We start from the raw sequence: 22,930 nt of genomic DNA on the forward strand, positions 1-22,930 counted from the left end.
TGATAAGGGAAGCAAATGGGCCATTTGAAACGCTATGTATTCATACAGCGTGGAGACTGCTCCAGAGGTCAAATGAGGTATAAATGAGGAAAGATGAAGCCGAAAGTATTCATGAAAAAAGAAAGGATGTTGAAAAGAAGCGTGGTCTGTACATTGGTGCATTGGAGAGGGTAAAGGTTATGAGACAATGCACCGTGTGGGCCAGGATACGCAGGCGTTTTGACTCTCTGCGTCACAAGGACTCTATAGAACTCACACAGTGTGTGGGAGCTATACAGTAGGCTACAGTATGAGTCGTGGGAGGCAGCCTGTTGCTGACTTACAGAAGTTTCCGAACTCTGTCTAGCAGCTGTGCATAGGTGCTAGGTGGGTATAGGTGGAGAGAGGAAGCAGTCTGTCTGTCTGGTGGTATAGGCACATTACATTTCATACTCTGTCTGTACGGGGTTTTTCACAATCTGAAAATGTCTCGGCTTCAGAAAAGATGAATTGTGCACGCTGTGCAGAGGTGCACCTACATGCGCGTGTGTTCATTCATAGTCCTCTGCTTTTATCTCACCGATCCATTGTCCAATTCGACACCTGCGCCTAGCTAAAATTCACTTTGAATTCTCTTGCTATGATAGCACTGCTTTCATGTGGTTACATCAGTTCACCGCAGCACGCGGTCCGGGCAGAAATTGCTGTGGCCAGTAGGCCTCAACGCAGGTGTAAAGAAAAGCCTTTATATATATATATATATATATATATATATATATATATATATATATATATATATATATATATATCAAGCACATTCATTCACACTGTGACCTTTTGACCCTGCCCTATGCAAGCGACTCGGCCCTGATCCCACCGGGGACAGTCATATATGGGCCACGTCGGCACGCACTGACGCCTTCGTAGACGGAGGGAATTTGTTTGCTCCGTGCTTCCTGGTTCTCTCGCAGTCTCTCAACACACCCACATGCTTACTTATTTATCAGTTTCATATGTACACACACACACACACACACACACACACACACACACACACACACACACATACACACCTACTCGGAAGACTCCCCACAGGACTCTTGATTGCAGCTCGACTGTTTGGTATTCATACGAGGAGAGTCTTGGGCGCTCTCTATTTCTCTCATATGAATACAAAACAGTGAAGGCACACTCAAAAGAGACCCTGGACTTCTCTTCCATCGCTCTCCTCCTCTCCTCAGTCCTCCAGGCGATACCTCAAACATATGATTGAACCATTTTGTCTCGTTAAGAGAGGGACACAAAACATGGCTGCCTATGATCTTGCAAAAATGCTGCAGCACACAGAGACGCGAATGTCTCTTTTCCTAAGAGGGAGAATGATTCCACTCCTCCTCCTTCAACCTGTCATTTTCCTCCGGAATAGTTATCTCTAAAGGAATTTTGATTTGATTTGATTTGGCACATCAAAAATGAACAAACAATACAGAAATCAGTGGGGGAGAGATGGGAAGCCCAGAGGGCAGAGTCCTCCCCCATCATGATTGGATCATCTAAGAAAAGAATGTTCCCTACTCGAGGCTATATCACTTCCCAGTTCCTCTGGAAATGAACCAATTGACGTAGCTAGCTATGAAGTGTTTTCTCAGCGCGTACCAAACACACTACACACGCCATGCACTCAAACACACACACACACACACACACACACACACACACACACACACACACACACACACACACAGACACACACACACACACACACACACACACACACACACACACACACACACACACACACTCAAACACACACACACACACACACACACACACACACACACACACACACACACACACACACACACTCACACTCACACTCACACTCACACACACACACCTCCTCCCCACCAGCCCCACCCTCTCCCTTGCCAGAGCCAGCTGCAGCAGCGGGGCCTGCACCACGCAGCCAGCGCGGCGTCGAGGCGAGAAGAAAGGCGAAGCGGCAGGGAAGGATAGAAAGAGGAGTTAAAAAAAGAACACCCGGATTAGCGAACGTTGGCGGCCAGGGGATTGGCTGGTGAAAAGAAAGAAGCGTACATGTCCAGCATGGGATCTGGGGGGGAGGGGTTGAGCGAGCATGGGGAAGAGAGAGAGAGAGAGTGAGAGAGAGAGAGAGAGATGCCAGTCACACCATATATCCTCCCTACCTTCTTATCCACCCCCCCCCCCCCCCCCCCCCCCCACACACACACACACACACACACACACACACACACACACACACACACACACACACACACACACACACACACACCTTACTCCCAGACAGTGACAAGCAGAGATTGGCTATTTTGGTCTTGTATAAAAAGGAGCCAATTATCCTAACATGCAGTCCACGTCCGCCCTCTCCATCCAACCGCTCAGCCCAAATCCCTCCAACCTTCCAACCCTCCTCTTCTCTTCCTCAACCTCCTCTCCTCCTGCCCTGATCCACCTCTTCCAGCAATGATTAAGATTCCCGTCTGTTCACTCCCTCCTCCTCCTCCTCCTCCTCCTCCTCCTACCTACCTACCGCTTCCTCCCCACCCACCCACCTTCCCATCCCTCTTTCAGACACATCAATCTGGAAGAAGGAAGTGATGCCATGCTGCCTCTGACAGGTCCAGAAGGTTGCATTAGAACATGAGAGCCGCCGCCGGCACATGAGCGATCGAACACGTGCCTGCCGCATAAATCCACATGCAAATCCCCCGAACCAGCTCACTCACTCACTCACTCACTCACTCACTCACTCACCCACTCACTCACTCACTCACTCACCCACTCACTCAACACACACACACACACACACACACACACACACACACACACACACACACACACACACACACACACACACACACAGTAGGTAGGAGAGAGCGGGATGCATTGAGCCCGTTTTTACTTAAGGCGTCTTTAAAGTGAGGATACAGGTAAGTCTCCCAACTAAAATATCTATATAATGTGGTGCATCCCTAAGAAAAATCACTTTGGATCTAAAGTGAAATAAGCAGTTTTTAAAATATGACTATATGAATATAACTTGGCTCAACTTGCCTCTGGCGAGGGTTAAGTTGAGCCTAGGGAGAGTATAAGTTGAGTCGTATGGCGTGGATGATTATGATGAATTAAAGCTAAACATTTTCACGTGGGCGAACGGCTGCTGTCTGTTCCATCAGAGATAGCCATCACCAACTTGAGGCCAGATCTGGTCCTGTGGTCCAACTCTCTCAGCGCACGGTGGGCTTTATAGAGCTCACAGTCCCTTGGGAGGATCAGTGGACAAGCCCTACCCAGGCCATCAAGGAAACATCAAGGCTGGCAGAGTGGAGTAGCCAGTGGCCAGGCTGAAGACGCCAGCTGGTCTCCCAAACAAGCTGGCTAGGTAGATGCAGAGGGGTTCTGGGATGCCAGAATGCACCGCTGAGCCTACTGGAGACATCGTGGGCCCAGTCAGCGAAACGTTAATGACAGTAGGAGCCCACTTGACAACCCCAATGACATGTCTGCCTAGCCTTTCTCAATATCAGAGCGCAAGTCACTGCTTAAGCCTTCCATCATCACCGGGAGCACGGGAGTTTAAGAAGTGGCACTATGGGTCGTTTAACATCACGTCTTGTGTATTTGAAACATAATTATGAAAGCAAAACATATACAGGTTTTATTTAAAAATATTAACAACTTCAAAAGATAAATTCCAAACAAAACTGATCTATTGACTCAACTTGGGTAGGTTGAGCCTAGGGAGAGGTGTGACAGGATGGTTTTTGGTCTAAAATTCAAAATGTCACATAATTCCGGTGATACAATGTAAGAATGAATGTAGAATTACAGTAAAATAATACTTGAATAATCATCATAAGTGAGACCGAGTTGGGGCACTGGCTCAACTTTACCCAGGCCTTTTGGCTCAACTTACTCCACCCACACCATTTTAACAAACTTGTAGCATCCAGCAGTTTAGTTTTCACAATTGTAACTGCCTAAGGCACTAACACCTACGTGTGAGATGTTTTATCTCTCTCCCAAACTCCTGTAATTGTTCAGATACAAGAATCATGACTCCTTGAACATAACATGACCCTTCAAAAATGTGTGGTCACAATTGTGTCTATGATAGTGTTGCCAACTTGGTGACTTTGTCGCTATATTTAGCTACTTTTCAGACCCCCTTGGCGACTTTGTTTCTCAAAAGCGACTAGCGTCAAATCCGGCGACTTTTTCTGACCATGAGAAGCAACGTTAATGTGTTGAATCCAGTGCATTAGCCAATAAATTGGTGCGCTTCTGCCATACAGTAGTGTCTCTTTCGCTCTCCCTGTTAGTGCTCCATACAGATACACACACAGCACATAGGGTTTGCTTGTCATGTATAACGGTGTATGCGTAATCTGGCCCGGGAGGGCGGTGTCAGCACTTACTATCACAACGGCTACGGCACAGCGTGCATAATTAGCTATGCAAATTAGCGTGTGACGTCACCTAGCGACTTTCTGAGTAGCCAATAGCTACTTTCCTTTGAAAAGAGTTGGCAAAACTGCTCTGATAGAAACAAGGGGTGGCTCAACTTCCCCACAGACTCAAATCAGCCCGTTCCCCTGCTGTATACATGCAGGCAGGCACACACACACACATCCACACCACATGCACTTTTCCTGTGATTTATACTTGCAAATCCTGTGAAACACCCAAGCATTCTGCCTCCAAGAGTGTGGGGAGGCGGAGCGTAGGAGGATCATGCTATAGGATTTGTATATCATAACTGCATTAGCATAACATGCGTGCGGACTGCCTGGGGCGCTTACATGACGGGGGTGGAGGAATTAAACACGGCCCCTGCGGTCCGGATGTGGAGGGACTGCCGTTAACCATTTTGTTAGTGGCAGATTAGTGGCTCAGCACAATTAGCTTTAGAAACTGCAGTCATCTTCTTCTTCTCAGTTTTTTTATGGCAGTTGGCATCCGTTATGTTCCATTAACGCGTCCTTCTGGATTTTTCCATCCACTGTTTCCCTACATTCTGTAAAACATGATCCTCCTCTCCCCCTCTCAGAAACTGCAGTCTAACTTGACTGCTGGTGGTGGTCTCTGACGTGAGTTATGGGACTCTGCATCTTTCATTGTTGGTTGGAAGTTTTGGAAATTTTTGTTTCCAAGACTTCCAAACCACTCATTTTAGGAAGTGTTTTGTTTGTTTCTTTTTGTTTTTACTTCCCTTTAGAACCCAGAGAAAGTTGACTAAGAACACTTAGACTATTGTTTTTCCTGCAACACCCCACGTTTCAACTGTTGGCCACTGAGCAGCTCCACTGTGAGTTGAGTGCTTTGATGTTCAAAGGCAGCTCAGTTGCTGAGAGAGGCGGAGGCCTCTCCTCACTCACATTTTTCCCAGTTGGTCTGACGATGCAAACCAGTGACCCTCTGTTCACATGCCCACGTCTCTAAGCTCTAAACTACTGCTGCACCAATCAAATACCACGTCTCTAAGCTCTAAACTACTGCTGCACCAATCAAATACAGCTAAACTACTGCTGCACCAATCAAATACAGCTAAACTACTGCTGCACCAATCAAATACAGCCCACGTCTCTAAGCTCTAAACTACTGCTGCGCCAATCAAATACAGGGAAGATATGCTCTAAACTACTGCTGCACCAATCAAATACAGGGAAGATATGCGGGTACCTCACAATCTTCCTTCTCTAAATGGACTGAAGTTTGGGGTTTGCTTCCGTGTGCCACAAAGCAAAACACATAGGTGTGTGTTCCTCATATTGGCAGTGTGATGTAAGCAAATACCCATTAGTTCTCTTCCTGTCTGGAGACAGACTAGGAGAAATAAACAGCTTTAGCTTGCTCTGCTATTCAGAATATTTAGTTTTTTCTCCATGACAGCACACATGTATTAGTGACATCTTATTCTTTTCGAATTTGCAATGATATCACGCCTATTCCTTGAGCTTCAGATGACAGAGTCTGTGCTCCAGTGAGCAAAGATATTAGCAAGAGCACTGTGAGCAGAGGGTTCACACTGTGGATGGGATTAGCATTTGAGCTAGTCCAGACGTAAGTGTACGTTGATTGGTCAATCTTCTAGAAATGCCCCGAGGCGAGGCGGTAACATCATCATGTTAACTAGCTAATTGGTAGCCAACGTAGTATCAATCCCCCGTGAACGCTCACTTGATTGGCTGCAAACCTACTGGTAGCGGTTAGCATGCTAACCACTGGCTGGCTTACGGCATTTCAGCGTTCCTATACAGTATAGACCCATTTGACAGCAACCATTTTGATGTGGTAAAGCAGGTTTAACCAATACCATTAATGATGGTTCCCTTCCATTGAGGTGTTCAGCCAAGGCCCTCAGTAAAGTTATTGGTTACACCTGCTTTACTTCCTGCTTCACCACCTCAAAACGGTTGCTGTGAAAAGGGCCTATTGGCGGTGCAAATGCAAAAAAGAAAATGACCTTGAAGGTATGTAGATTTCGGGGGAGCTCCCCAATGGGCAGTTCTTCTCGGGGTCCCCCCGAACTGTTTGATCCGAAAACACCTAAAGGCCCAATTATACTCTATGTTAAAGACGGAGATGGACAGAGCCTTCTGTCCGTACTCTCTACTGCCCACTGGTGGATGTATTGCTTAACATGATACGAACGTGGAAGATGCATGGAAGTATGTGGGCAGTGATGATTTATTTTCATATGAAAACGGAGTATAAACGAGCCTTTATTCTGCGTCCCTACGTCTGCGTCTAAGGCATGCGCAGCACACGTGCATGCGCCACATACGCCTGAATAATACATGTATATTAGTGCACATCTGTGTGAATGTGTATACTCTCCTGTCTGCATATGTTTGTTTATGCAGTTCTCACAAGCATTTTGGCGTGACTTGTCAAATAGGTTATGTACAGTATCCACACACATACAGCACAGTGCTGAGTAGCCTCTGGCTGCTGCTCGCACATCACACAGGATGGGAGTCGTGGTCTGACACCAATTATGCAGAAACTGTGCGAACTTGTTGCTAAAGCCGACATACTGTATCATGGGTTGCTGTTTCTCCTCAGCATCAGCTGTAGCTCAAGGCTGCGTGTGCGTGTGTGTGTGTGTGTGTGTGTGTGTAAAGGGATAAGGATACTAAAAGTATATAAAGAGGTGCAATTTCCACCAGAACATGCTGTGCTTGAGGCTTTTGATGTATGGGAGTGGCACTCTTTATATCTTCCCACACCAGAGACTACATGAAGGGAGGATTGGGCAAATATGTGCATATTCCTCTTGTGTTAGTTTAGTAAAAAGCCTTCTACAAACAGAGATACTGTCAATATGGAGGGAGAGAGAGAGAGAGATGATCAATAGAAAACGAAATCTACTTAATGTAAAAGTCTGCAATACATAAACATGTGTAAGGTCAACCTGTTAGCCTTGCACAGCAACCGTGTGCTGTTTTCCAAACTTTGCTCATTTGTTCTCTTTTTTCAATAGATTCTAAACAAATATAAATGGTGTATGTATATGTAAATTTGTCCTGCAGTTACACAGAAGATACGATCATACATACTGCATACAATAGTAGAAAAACATTGTGAAAAAGCACATGGCTTCCATACACCGTTTACACAAACAATACAGTACACACGAACAGTTTGCCTATACACATACTCACCTACTGACAATGGCCACGTATTGCACAACCCTCATGGCCGGCATCTGCATTACATGCCACTGTTTAGAAGCTTAACGGACATAGGCAGAAATTACGGTAGTGTAACGGTTCAGCCTGCTCTTGGGAACCTTGAATCTCCTACCAGCAAGAGCAAAGAGAATGGTTACAAGAGTAACCATTGACCCATAACTTGAATGATCCACCTGTCTGCTAGATATTTACATATGAACCGCCAGGCCCTCTATTCTTACCACTCAGGTGAGTAATTACAGAAGAGAAGCCTTTCTACCAAATGTACCAAATGTACTTGTCTTGTCTGTACTAGTTTTTCCTCATCATGTGGTTTTCACCACAAGTGCGTTTGTTCCTCTGTGAATCTAAAAGCCAAGATACCGGGACAAGTGACGCGTCTGTGGGCATACGATGTCATACAAGGCACGCTGAATTTGCAGAAAACTCCAAGTTGTGGAGTTTCTGCCCTGATGTGCCCTGCTGTTTCCTGACTGAATCAATGCACTTATTCTACTAAATAGTGCTTCTGAGTGAGCATTTTTATCCCATGAGGCATTGCTCGTTTTGGCTCCGGCATCATTCAGGATGGCATGGCGCTACCCAGTGAGCACATGTGGTCACCCAATGCTTTGAACAGCGTCGTCGTGGACGTACGCCAGCCAAGGCCTCAGCCCAACAGAGCATTGGAAACGACATCAGAGACACTGTTTTCTGTTGCTGCTATACATCTGGAGAGCAAAGATGATCCCTCAAAAACATCCATGTTGCTGAGACTGGTACCGAGATAAGTCAACCAAAACTGCACTGCTACAAAGCCTCCATCAGTCAGACAAATCATTAAGCCTTTATTATGCATATACCCCCTGTGCCCCTCTGATTCATGCTTTCATTTAGAAAAGAAAGGGAATGACGACAATGCGTTTGTTTGTTTCTTAGTTCAGAGTGTCATAATCAAATCGCAAGCTAAATGAGAAACGGGGCAGTGCATGCTTATCTCATTTTTAATAACTATTCGAGACATGGCCGCAGGGCAAAGCTGGTGCGAATATTGTTTATGTCTCTAAATGGGTAACCTGCAGTCTGCTTATGACAGATGCTGCCTTTATATAGAGTGGCCGGTGCCAACAATAGGCCCCAATTAATTAACTATGGTTTCCCATCTGTTGTAAAATACCGCATTTTGTCCCTTTTAGGCTCAGCCAGCTTGTCCAAACACGCACATGCGTGCGGTACACACATTCACACACACACACACGTTCACACACATGCAAGCACGCACACACGCACTACATGTACTTGACATCCAGTGGACCACCAGCTGGCTGACAGCTGTCTAAGCCAGTGAAGTATAGATACTTTGACAGCGTCATCTTTCTGATGTCTAGACTGAAACTATTAAACAGTGCAGCAGATGTGTCTGCTTGACTGACATTGTGTGGATCATCCATGGAGTGTTTTGTCTCTTCAGCATCCCTCTCCTCTTCCTTTATACTTGCCCTTAACACTCTTAAGTGTTTTGCCCTTTTCTATATTCTTATTCTCTCCTTTCATCTTGTGACAAGCTTATTCTCCTTCCTTCTTAGAAAGATCCATTGCATTTTATTTCATCTCCTACGCTCTGGCTCTGTGCTTTTTTACTTTTTAGAAATTGTGAGATCTATTCAGCTCGAAGCCTTCACTTATCCTTTTCACCGACCTGTATTGTCATAATGATTTGCAGTCTCACTCTCACAATAAATATTTGCCAAGTGTGAAAAGCTAAAGTCTCCACCTAGCCTGGTATGAACCCTGAGCTCTAACATTGGGAGGGGAGGAAGAGGCATCGTTTCTACACCACCTTGTCTGATACCTCCTATTTCATTGTGAAATATCGCTCACAATGGATGGTGTTAATGGAAAAGTTGTAAGATATGGCCTTGTGCTGCATCATCTACAAACATCTAATTTCTTTCTTCTTATTTTTTGGACCAGATGACACCCAAGCGGCATTACAGTACAAGTATTAGTAGCAGCCTGGGTTAAGGTGCACCTTTTTGCACTGAGAAGTTCTTTGAGGAAAAACGACTTTGTTTCAGGTCTGTACAGGTCGGTTGGTGCTTTCTGTGAGGCAGAATTGTAGGGGGAGAGCTCATGGGCACAGCTACATTTGCAGAGCGGAAGACATTAACTAACTTTTTAACTATCAACTGTCATAGTCTAGCTTCTAAAGTATTTTGTCTTTGTCCCCGTCAGTCTGCACTTCCTGGTTTTCCATACGGAGGAGGTCCACGACATGCTGCGCATCTGGGACGGGCCCCAGGAGGGAGGGGTCCTGCTGAGGGAGCTGAGCGGCTCCCAAGTGCCGCCCGACGCCCACAGCACCTTCAACACCGTCAGCCTGCAGTTCACCACCGACTTCTTCACCAGCAAGCAGGGCTTCGCTCTGCAGTTCTCCGGTGAGGGGCGCGGTGGAGTGGAGGGGTGGCTGGGTGGTAATTGGGTGCAGAGAGAGAGAGCAGCTTTTCAGTGGGGTTGAACCGAATACTCTATGAAAGATGTATCCGGTACAGATAATGTACTTTTTATGAGTATGGTATCTTTAAAAAAAAAAGGACCATACCAGTACCAGTACCAGTACCCTTAAAGTGATACTGATCCAAATAGAGTACTTCATTCAATACTTTTTTTTGCCACACTTTGAACCTTTTAGTGACATAAAGCCAAACCCATTTTCAGTCTAAACCCCACCCCCTTTCAATTTAAACCACACCCCCTCCGAGTACAGCTATAGATACAGATAATATAATTGAAACAGTGTGCAGTACAGATACAGATAATGGTGTAGTCACTCATCCGTACTTTTGAGCACTCATTGAGATTGACTTATGAGCTATGAAAATACAGTCCTTAGTCACTGTAATTGAGGTCAATTGTCATTGTCCTTTTACCGGTGGACACTTACCTTGTCCCTCCAGTCTCCACGGCCACCTCCTGCAACGACCCGGGCATGCCCACCAACGGGACACGCGGCGGGGACAGCAAGGACCCCGGGGACCATGTGGTGTTCCAGTGCGATCCTGGCTATGTCCTGCAGGGGGCAAACAAGATCACCTGCACTGAGATCAACAGTCGCTTCTTCTGGCAGCCAGACCCTCCTACCTGCTCAGGTACAAACCGTCAGTTCCTGCAGTAGTCTGCACCATCAGTAACTGGACTGGACTGTATTGGACTGTCATCGTAACAAGGACAGACTGTTGTCACATAACATAACTACTGCTGCTGAATCATTACAACACACATGCTAGCCCCACTATTTCATTATGATGATATTGTTAGTAGTAGTAGTAGTAAGGTTGTTCACTGCAGCTTTGGAGTTGGTGTTTGCTACCGTTATACTCCAGACTTAGAGATGCATGGTCCACGGATATAGTTTTTCTTTTTTCCTCTTTTTCTTTTGAAACACTTCATACTCCTCTCTCCCCATAAAATTAACTTTGTCGTCACCCCCCAGCCCCCCCCCCCCCCCCCCCCCCACACACACACACACACACACTTAATCTCAGCTAGTCCACCCATTTACTCAAGGAAATGTACTTTTGAAATGTATGCTAAGCTTAATGTGGTCATGTTTATAAAGTAGTATAGCACAGTATAGGGAAAAAAAGGTCATCTGTTGAGGCATATCTTGCGCCATGCAGTATATAACTTGCCCGTTTACTGTAATACAACAACCGGCTAAGCTGTGTTGTTTAACTGACTTTTGTATAAAAGGTAGCCAATACAGATCGTCCCTGACACAATTACTTGACAGACTCCTGCCGTGAATCTTAAGTGGCAAACCCAATTGCCTTGTTCCCCAGACATCTCCTGAAGTCACTGCAGGAGACACAGAGATCTGATTAGCCTGCTTCTCAATAACAACACAGACCTCTCCGTCAGACCTCCACTCTTTTTTATACAGTCCTTGTTTCATAGAGATATAATTGCACTAACTTGGGGCTCTAAAAACAACCTGAAGTAATTAACAATGGCAATTAAGATGCTGTAATTAGCTGCCTTGTTTAATCAGTGCTCAGCTTAATTAGATTGATAGCTTTTTCTGGAAACACAGAAGCTATGGGCATGCCAGTTTGCCGAGAGTTACAGGTGAGAACCTGGCAAGCCAGTGTCAACAGACATTACAGTAGCTGCGTCTCAATTAAGCTGTACGAGAAGAGAGTAAAATGTTCTGTGAAAAATATCCAACCCAGAAATAGTCTTATTAGTCATTCTTAAAATCATGTTTTCCTTAAAACAAGTTAATAGTTCTGCCAGTTGGGGACTGTTCCCCTTATATCCATTGCAGTTGTTTTCATACATTTTCTACAAACACATTTTCTACAAAAATGTCAATAAATGAAATGATAGAGGATAATGCAGATGAGTTTACTAATTGTTTATTTAGGATCCCCACTAGCCATTACCATATTCTTCCTGGGGTCCACAACTAATATGAAGAAAATAACACTCAATTTGCATTGGAAATAAGTTGATTTGCATTGAAAACAAGTGTGTTTTTCACTTGATTAAAAAAAGACGATATTAAGACTCGGCACACGATTAAATCATACTTTTTGTTTGTTTGTTCTGCAGTGTGGTAACTCAATTTTGGATAAATATACTGTGCAGTAGCTGCAAAATTGGGCTTCTCAGCAGGCTCGGTTCCAGAAGAAAATGACTTGGGGTGCATCTGGATTTAGGGGGGTGGGGGGTGGGGGGGCACTAGTAGTGACAGTGCGGGTGGCAACATCAATGAGAAATAGTGTAGGTGTTACGGCTCCCGAGCGTGGTCTCCGATGAACAGATGAGGTCAAGTTTTGAAAAATGATCTCACTACAAATAAATGCTATTGGCTGCTATGGGGACTAACATCACGTGAATGGTCAGTTCTGGCCTACACAGCAGTTCACCACACAGCCCCACCATACCTACAACCCATGGTCAGTTTCCAGATCCCTCACCGCTCACTCCGACCCTCCACTAGCTCAGGACGCCTTGCCCCTCCCCCCCTACGTGGTTTAACAGCTCCCGATCACGACTTTTTCCCCATCTTGCACCAAAATGGTGGAACGAGCTCCCCTCTTCAATAAGAACGGCCAAATCACTACCCATTTTCAAAAAACAGTTAAAAACCCATCTTTTCAGACTTCATGTTGCCCCCCTGTAAACCCTCTCTAGCTCCTATGCACTTTGATTCTCATGCACTTTTATCTCTTCTCTTTTCTGTCTTGCTATCCTCCTATTATTCTTATCCACACCTCTATTGTCTGTAAATGTGTTTTAATTTAATTGCTGTTCATACATTTCTTTGTTTAAAACTTTTATTTATTTTTTCTTATTGCTGTACTGTTATAACCTGGTTGTATGTCGCTTTGGATAAAGGCGTCTGCCAAATATCAATAAAGTAAAGTAAAGCGAATACAATTGGGCTCTTTGAATCCACAGAGTCTCAGCTTTCCAGTCATACCCAATTTATGCAATTCCAAGACTGTTTAGGGACCCCAGTATGCATAAATATTCAAATAGAATAGGCAAAGATAATGTATTTGGCATGCAAAAAAAAGCATGGTTTTTAGATATCTTGAGGTGAAAGGTCAAGGGGACCCCTTTGAAAATGGCCATGTCAGTTTTTCCCTTGCCAAAATATTTAGGTAGAATGACATGGTTGATACCAATGCCTTAGGTCTAGTTTCATATGATACCAGTATCTTCAATTTCAATTGAGGGTGCAATAGATGCTCTTGCACCCCTGTAGAACCAGGCCTGGTTCTCACATTGTTTACTAGAGGATTTATTACTGCTAATTGTGTTTTCAATCCATGTGTCCCGGTAGCTCCGTGTGGAGGGAACCTGACTGGTCCCAGTGGGTTGATTCTGTCTCCAGAGTATCCTGAGCCATACCCACATGGCAGGGAGTGTGACTGGACAGTGATGGTCACACCAGACTATGTCATCGCTCTCAACTTCAACCAGTAAGCTCTAATGATATATAGACTGCAAGATATAGTGGATGTTTGGATACAGTATGCTTGAAATCCATGACAATGCTTGATCCTTCCTAGTTTAGTTTAGTTTAATTTAGTTAAACCTCAGTTCTCAGTCTCTATCTGCTTCGCTTTCCAATTGTCTGGAAGCCAATACTAGGTTGAGTTTAGTTTAGACACAAGTGAAGTGATGAAAACTGTGATAAAATCCAGTAATTATAAACACAGAAGAAGAAAAAAGAGTGGGTGAGATAAAAACAATAACAATAATCCCCAAGTGGATTATGAGAACATTTCACCTCTAAATGTAATAAATAAAACAAAACAACACACACAAATAAGACAATCAAAATTGCACCAATTCTAATTGGCAGCAAAACACAACTTGGAAAACAATATTAGCATTCAAAAGGCAGCCCCTTTAATCATGTTATTATTACTCCATAATAAGAAGTGCATTTATTTGTTTTCAAACTATTCTAATGAGATGTGTTTTGTTGTCACTAAGTTCTGCCCATCTAAACCGCAGTCTTTCTAATGCAGTATCCCTTGCACCCCTGTGTCCAGGTTCAGCTTGGAGCCCAGTTACGACTTCCTCCACATCTACGATGGGCCGGACTCCCTCAGCCCCTTGCTGGGTAGTTTCTACGGCACAGATGTTCCAGAGCGCATCGAGAGCAGCTCCAACACGCTCTTCCTGGCTTTCCGCAGTGACGCCTCCCTCAGCAGCAACGGATTTGTGCTGCAGTACACAGGTGTGCACGCTTTTGATGGGAGGGACGACTTGCACTATGTTTCACTTGTTTGACGAAATGATCAAGCAAATGTAAATGTTGATCTGGTGTGTCAGTTGTTGTTTTTCTGATTTCCCCCCATTTTCTCCCCAATTGTACTTGGCCAATTTCCCCCTGCTGCTCCGGTCGCTGCCCCACCCCCTCTGCCGATCTGGGGAGAGCCGTAGACTAGCACCATGCTTCCTCCGACACGGCAGTTGCCAGCCGCTTCTTTTTCACCTGGCAGCGAGGGGCTTCACCTGCAGGATGTAGCACACGGGAGGATCACACTATTCCCACCAGCTCCCTTCCGTCACCGAGCAGGCGCCCCGACCGCCCAGAGGAGGCGCTAGTGCAGCGACCAGGACTGTGTGTCAGATTTGTCTAGCTCTAGTTTCTTAAAAATTGTGAACAAAGCTCTGCAGATTTTAAACGTGTGATCTTTTATCCCCACAGCTCGAGTCAGATAATTCATGTTTTGAAAATCTCACTCTGGCAGAGTCGGAATGGATTTGTCCTCCGCTACTTATCGACCTTGTACATTGTGTTTCTTTTTTAACTTTCTCTCGTCTCCAAGTGCACAAGTGAGTGAGATTAGCAGTGTGAAAATTGCCTGGGAGAAAGAATGGGCCCTCTTCTGCTCCCGATCACCACCCTCCCGTTAGCGCCGCGCTCTGTCTGGGCATAATTATCGATCTGCACCTCCTCGAGCGGCCGACTAAAAAAGAATTATGAAAATGAAAAGCCGACAGCATGTGTGCTTAAGCTCCGTTTGATCAATGCCTCGCTGCCACGCGAAAAGGCTCCTCATAAATTAGAGACAGTGCCTTTTGTTGTCGCGTCTAAGCTGTGCTGACCGCCACACGCTGTGTGGAGGGCCCGGAATTATCTGCTCACACGCGAGGTGCCACGGCACTGCACGCGTGACGCGGGGGATGATCAAAGACGTGTTGCGAAAGAGGACCAGTTGTTTTTTGCATTTGCTTCGCTTGCGTCTCAGCCCTACAGCAGGGGGAACGCTTTGGTGCCCCGTCGTGTCGCAGGATGTGTTAAAGCCTTCTGCTAACAAATATCCAGACGCCGAACAAGCCCTGAATTAGACAGGGCCGCTTCGTTAAGGGCTTTGCTTCAGAGAACAGTGCTAAATCTCCCTAAATCTCCCAGCCTCAATTAGAGCTCTTTAAGGTATCAGACGTTTAACCAATTCCGGATTGACCCCGAGCTCTCTGTTCCTCGCCTGGCGTGCAGACGGGGAAGGATTAGATCTATATAAGCAATTCAACCCATTTCACAAGTCTACAGTACCTGCCTGTGGGATATGACCCTGCAGTTCATTTCACACGTCTACACAGGGCCGCTGGAAGTCATTTTAAGCAGGGGGTGCTGGGAGGAAGGGACTCTCGGTGGGGCCCGCTAGGGCCCCGCCGAAAAAAATTTGGGCGTTTTTTTTTACATTTTTTTGCCATATTTAGAGGAATATCTCATTTTAAATCAACATTAGGATACTGTTGTGATGTAATTATTCAGTATTTTCTCCTTTTCTCACTCATTCAGAGCAAAGAGGGAGATATATAGCATGATGATAATGCTCTATATCTCCCTATTTGCTCTGAATACACCAGTTAACATGACACAGACTTAACATGATAGAAATATTATCAGCAAACTTAATGACTAGACTAATTATTCTGATCTGAATGGCATATATCAAGAAACATTGACTCCTCTCTTTGCTGTATAGTGGGAGGTGCATTTTTGAGTAGGCTATTAAAATAGCATGTCAAGTTCACATTTCTTTATTGCCAGATTAAACAATTCGTATTGGTTGTTGGTTGGTTCAACACAACATGTGCGTGCATGCGCTCTTCTTCTTCTTCTCTAGCCTACAAGCATGTAACTTCCTTGATTGTTATTGTTGATAATTATATTTAAATAGGCTACATTTTCATTTCCCGAAACATTCTTAAACAAGAAAGGAACATAGTGCACTGCAAAATATTTTTAATTACATTTGTAAAAAAAAAAAAAAAAAAAATTTTTTTTTTTTTTTTGGAAAAAATCTAGGGGGTGCTGCAGCACCTGCAGCACCCCTACTTCCCGCGGGCCTGCGTCTACAGTAGTGTCCTCTAGAGAGAGAGTGCTGTCAGCGGAGGACCAAAATGTGTGACTCATTAGCCAATGAACAGCCAGGAAGGGGTCTCGTGCTACTTTTGAATGCTAAAATAAAGCTGATAATGTACAATTTGATTAAAAAAAAACACTTTCAAAGTACAACACAACCTGTCCATTTTGCTGCAACTCGACAGTGCTGCTTAATCCAGGACCTTACTTCCTGGAACTCTTGAGAGTAAAAAACTGGTCCATTGGGAGTGAATGGAGATGTCGCGACTCTTCTATATAAACGACTCTACAGTACCTGCCTATGGGATATGACCCCACAGTTCATTTCACAAGTCTACAGTACCTGCCTATGGGGCGGCTGTAGCTCAGGAGGTAGAGCGGGTTGTCACTAATCGCTTTGGATAAAAGAGGTCAGTGGTTCGATTCCCGGCTCCTCCAATCTGCATGTCGAAGTGTCCTTCGGCAAGACACTGAACCCCAAATTGCTCCCGATCGGTGTGTGAATGGGTGAATGTACCTACTGACTCTAAAGCGCTTTGGATAAAAGCGCTATATAAATGCAGGCCATTTACCATTTACCATTTACCTATGGGATATGACCCTGCAGTTCATTTCACAAGTCTACAGTACCTGCCTATGGGATATGACCCCACAGTTCATTTCACAAGTCTACAGTACCTGCCTATGGGATATGACCCTGCAGTTCATTTCACAAGTCTACAGTACCTGCCTATGGGATATGACCCCACAGTTCATTTCACAAGTCTACAGTACCAGCCTATGGGATATGACCCCACAGTTCATTTGCAAATTGGACATAAATGGAGTGGAAAGACTGGGTTTTGGGTAACACGTTCTTACAGAGCCTACCCCTTAATTCACTCCTCAGTGTTGACTGCAGCGTGTGGGTACAGTGTGTGATATTGTATGGCCAATCTGGTAGAGCAGATGGACCCAGTATGTGGCTCAGCAAAACCCCCCTATCCCCACTTCCAATTCTCCACACTAATGAACCATAACCAAATAATACATAAATTACTTCCCTCATTTTCCAGACAAACAACACGGCACTAAGGCGTATTTGGCCGTGGGCGGGGCTCTGTTTAGTGAGGAAACGGCAAGCTTGACGAGCTGGCCCCGGCTACTATTTGGTCAGCCTGCCGCTGAAAATTGCATTACGAAAATCTTGCCTGAGGCGCTGTCATCCTCTTTACCCAGCGATCGTTACGTCTCTCTCTCTCTCTCTCTCTCTCTCTCTCTCTCTCTCCCTCTCCCTCTCTCTCTCTCTCTGGCTCGCTCGCTGGCCATGTCTGACTAGGCACTGTCGGGTAATGTGTGGGCCAAAACTTCTCAAGTCAGAGCCACATGTAAATAACACACAAAAGATACAGACACGGACCTGGACGCACGCAGAAATACTGTACACACGTCAAAAAAGAAGACGCAAGCACACACACATGTGAGCACAGTCACGCCCGCACATCTGTCTAACCCAGTGCCTTCAGCCACTTGAAGACGCATCGTTCGCATCAAATCACATCACTTAAACTCCTTAGGGGAGCTGCAGAAACCGATAATGCCTCTCGCCAGTTTTCTCACACACCTCGGAAATATCCCAGGGCAAGGCGTGTTAAAGCGGCCAACTTCACTGTGGCCACCGACCTTCTCACCAGCTTGTGTCCAGGGCCGGTGCGGACATGGTGCCAGCTCCATCCATCACGCCTCCGCTGTCCTCTGCCAGGTCTGCTAGTCTAATGGAAGAGGAGGCGAGGGAGAGCTTAGGCAGCTAAAGGGCTGACCTGCCTGGAAGAGGGGGGGGCCTGTGGGAGGGACGGGACCACATGTCTGCCCCTCGCATTCTGTTCAGCCGTGAAGGGCAGCCTCCTGTCTGGTCAACAGGCCTCCTGCGAGGGTTTTAGAGAGTCCAAAACAGCCGCCGTGTAGAAACTGGACATCTGCTAAAGGTGCTACAATGTAGCATTTTCACATCAATAAATCATCACCACCGGGGTGTCTGGGTAGTGTACTGTAGAAGTGAAAGCAGCACCCGCCTACCCCCGCTAAGACCCGGGTTCAATTCCCAGCACAGGTACTTCCGGCTGGGTCAGACGTTGCTGTGCAGTCACAATTGGCCATGTCTGCGGGTGGGGTATGTGTCCTGGTCGCTGCAGTAGCAACTCCTCTCCTCTGCTCAGATCGCGGGCGCCTGTTCGGGGGGAGGGTTACTTGGGGGGAATTGTGCGATCCTCCCACGCTCTACGTCCTACCGGTGAAACTCCTCGATGTCAGGCGAAAAGTAGTGGCTCATGTATCGGGGGAAGCAGGTGCTAGTCTACGTCTCTTCCCAGATTGGCAGAGGGGGTGGAGCAATGACGGGGCAGCACGGGGAATTAGCCAAGTACAATTGGGGAGAAAGTGGGATAAAAATCTGAAAAAACTTGATAAAAAAATTATTGTATTAGATCATCACTCTGTTATTTTTTGACATTGGTATCATTACTATAAAGGTTAAACAAATGAAACCATCAGTGAGAAGATTAGCAACTTCTACCAGCCACTATCCTGCATCTTACATTGTGTGCCCCTGGTCAGATCTTGTGGGAAATCTCCTGGATTGATTGATGTCAAATGCGGATATTGTGTTATGACAGGAAACAGGAAAAGGGTGTTGTTCTTCCATCACAATGTTTCTCTCAACAGCAGATGGTGGAACAAGTGAAACGTCCGTGGACGAAATACCAAGTTTGTCCTCTTAAGTAAAGATGAATTGAAAACAAACGCAGGGGGGGGGTAGCATCCTCTTTGTGACAGGAAGCATCAAGGTTGATGGGAAATGCAAAATGTTGAGATACAGTAGCAACATGAGCGAGATACAGTAACAACATGAGCGTGAGATAGAGGCCATCAATCATCTCCACCATGGTCTCATTTGCAGTAATTGTATAAATTTGTCACAATTAATTTGATGTATGGATGTGTAGAAATGTATGGAGCCTGCCAGCTGACATCAGATTTATGTTTAATGCATGGCCACGATTGAGTAAAGCTCGTGCACGACTTACTAAAGCGAACAATCTGCAACTGTGCCTACGCTTTACCCAAACCCCAAGCTTCATCCCACACGTTACCTATCATACCCATTTTACCTACTATATCTATTTACATCTACAGTATGCTACATGCTTTAATAACTCTGTGGTGGCCATGTATTCAAAAATATATATATTTTCCGATGCCCCCTGGCAGGCTCCGGGATAATGCTCCTTTAACTTTCTCCAGTCCCTTTTTTTTTTTACTTACCTTAGGCACATGTTGAAAGTTGAGGTTTGCGGCCGTGCTAGATCAGACAGGGCATGTGTGTTGTGTTTAAGATTGAGCTAAATTGATTGGGGCTGTGAAGACTGCCAAATTGACAGGCCTCCTCCTCTCTTATGCACATTTTCTACCTAAGAGCAATTACAGTGGTCGAGGATGGTGATTGATATGTGGTTAGATACTCTGTGTGTGTGTCTGTGCCCGTGTGTGTGTGTCAGTGCATGTGAGAGAGTAAACGAAAGATAGCTTGCGTATGTGCATTGTCTTCTCGAGTTGACTGCACGGCAAAGCAATGTGTGAGGCGCGTTTGTGTGCCGTCAGCAGACCTTGGGCCAGCGCAGTGCCACTCTCAATCAGCTGCCTGTCTGCCTGCACGGCCATACATACCTCCAGCAGCTCCAGATGAGAGGGCACTGTCACGGGGCGCGGAGAGAAGTGGCAGTCAGGGAGATATATTCACTCGGAAGGAGGAGTGGTGGGAAGAAAGGATCAAATCAAAGCACCCTAACAAAACATCACAGTGTGTTGCATGTTCTCTGTGAATCTGTGAACATCAGCAACATAAGGCAGAAAACAAGTGCTATTCAGGCGTCGCCTCAGCGACTTGAGACAAAAATCCATTTTACGGAATACCGACATGCACTCCTATCCGACGTGGATTTTCCACCCTGTTACCTTCTCTCCACAGAAAACCCCAGGGAGTCGTGCTTCGAGCCGGGCCTGGTGCGCAACGGCACGCGGGCGGGCGCCGACCTCAAGCTGGGCTCCGCCGTCACCTACCACTGCGACAGCGGCTACACGCTGGAGGGAGACCCCACCCTCACGTGCATCATGGGGGGAGACAGCAAGCCCAGCTGGAACAAAGCCAAACCCATCTGCATTGGTAAACACTGACATCTGGAGACGATTGTTAGCGCAGCAACACAACAGATCCGTGCCCGTGCATTCATCACACGTGAATATGCGCGGCTTCGCCCCACGCTTTCTATTTGTGGGATTGTGTGGGTTTAGCTAACGTGCGTACACGTGTACGTGTGTAGCTTTCATTCTATTTTTACCGCTATAATTTAATCTGCAGTTCAAAGATGGCTGTTGTTCTTTTTCTTTTCTTTTTTTGTGTGTGTGTGCATATCTGCGCAGCTCCGCCTCCTCCACACTCACTCAAGGTGAAACCTGTATTATCCCAGCTGTGCCGTTGACGTGCACATGCCGGGGCCCGATGCTTGCTGTGTATATTAGCCTGTAAAGCTGGTTAAAGCTCCCGCGTGGTGCCAGAGAGTCTGTCTCTCACGCGGCGCAGCCTCGGTTACATGTCATCTGGAATACACGCTAACACAAACACAGCCTGCTGCCACACTCGCGTAGACGTGCGGAGGACGCGGAGGGCGTATACGTGCTGACGCAAACCGACAACAAAACGGACAAGCCGTACACGTTCACATACATAGACTTAGACAAGGATGAGCGCGCGCACGGAGACGTGTGCACGCGCACGGCTGGGTTTTAGGGGGCTTTATGCAGGAGAGGAGATTCTCGGGCCTCATCTCTCCCAGCCTAACCCAGAGGGACACTTGGAAAACATTGCAATTTCGCCGTGGCAAACACCAGGGACATCTCCCACCCGAAGCCCAATCAGACAAGAAAAGTAATTTAGGAGTGACGGAACAGAGGGGATGGAGAAGGAGGAACAGAGGGGATGGAGAGGGGAGGGAGGAAAAGGAGAGAATGGGAACCTTACGCTACTGGCTTTATTCCTCCGCTCTCTCCCCTCATCCTATCCTTTTGCTTGTCTCTTCATGTGTGTTCTCATCTCTCTCTTTATCTCACTGTCTCTCTCTCTCTCACACAGCTCTGTGTGGTGGGCAGTACTCAAGTTTGGAGGGAGTGGCCTTGTCTCCCGGTTACCCTGGCAACTACAGCAGCGCACGGACCTGTCTATACTCTGTGGTCGTGCCCAAGGACTATGGTAAGGCTGAAAAAGCACAGCATAGCAGTAACTTAAACACGTGGGTGGATGGATGGAAAGACAGACAGACAGACAGATGGAGATAGATAGGTAGATCATTTGTATTTTTTTTGTCTCTTATTTGTTCATGTCTCAAGGCAGCGTCGTGCATGTGTGTGTTTGGGGGAGGTTGTAATCTTCCTTACACAGAATGAAAATTGGGTTGAAATATGCTGTCTTCAGGTACAGATCAGCGTCTCTCGGCAAAGGAAGCGAAGACAGACGTGCACGCTTTGTGTGTCTTTCATTGAAGCTCAAATGCCATCTTTATCAGAGTCAAACTATGCTCAAGTGTCTCACGGTATTTCACATAGTTGTTCAGTATGGAAATGAAAGGGAACACCGAAAGAACGGAGAAAAATAAGTGGTATTTTTCATACCTGAATATTCGTAGTGACAGGTGCGTAGGAGAAAACATCTTGGTACAAAACTTGTACAAGGCTCAAGCGCATCGCTGTAGAATAAGTCTTATACCTCAAGGTGGCATTCACAGACCCTGCCATTACACACACAGACACACACATTCACACACCTTGCCATTACACACACACACAGACACACATTCACACACCCTGCCATTACACACACAGACACACACATTCACACACCTTGCCATTACACACACAGACACACACATTCACACACCCTGCCATTACACACACAGACACACACATTCACACACCCTGCCATTACACACACACACACACACACACACACACACACACACACACACACATTCACACACCCTGCCATTACACACACAGACACACACATTCACACACCCTGCCATTACACACACACACACACACACACACACACATTCACACACCCTGCCATTACACACACAGACACACACATTCACACACCCTGCCATTACACACACACACACACACACACACACACACACACATTCACACACCCTGCCATTACACACACACACACACACACACACACATTCACACACCCTGCAGTTACACACAGACACACACATTCACACACCCTGCCGTTACACAC

The 22,930-nt window shown here is 46.0% G+C and overlaps 1 protein-coding gene across 1 annotated transcript in view; it reads left to right on the plus strand.

Moving 5' to 3' along the window:
* Nucleotides 1-22,930, plus strand: part of csmd2 (CUB and Sushi multiple domains 2) — a gene marked incomplete at both ends in the record, with an annotated part of 345,949 nt that overhangs the window by 227,993 nt on the left and 95,026 nt on the right. Inside the window, 6 exons of the mRNA XM_083645747.1 lie at nt 9,933-10,135; nt 10,655-10,846; nt 13,552-13,690; nt 14,270-14,457; nt 20,600-20,794; nt 21,761-21,877. Coding sequence (XP_083501873.1) covers nt 9,933-10,135; nt 10,655-10,846; nt 13,552-13,690; nt 14,270-14,457; nt 20,600-20,794; nt 21,761-21,877 — 1,034 coding nt within the window. The remainder of the gene's footprint in view (nt 1-9,932; nt 10,136-10,654; nt 10,847-13,551; nt 13,691-14,269; nt 14,458-20,599; nt 20,795-21,760; nt 21,878-22,930) is intronic.

The sequence above is a fragment of the Poromitra crassiceps genome, assembly GCF_964638095.1.
Source record: "Poromitra crassiceps genome assembly, chromosome: 11".
Taxonomy (NCBI): domain Eukaryota; kingdom Metazoa; phylum Chordata; class Actinopteri; order Beryciformes; family Melamphaidae; genus Poromitra; species Poromitra crassiceps.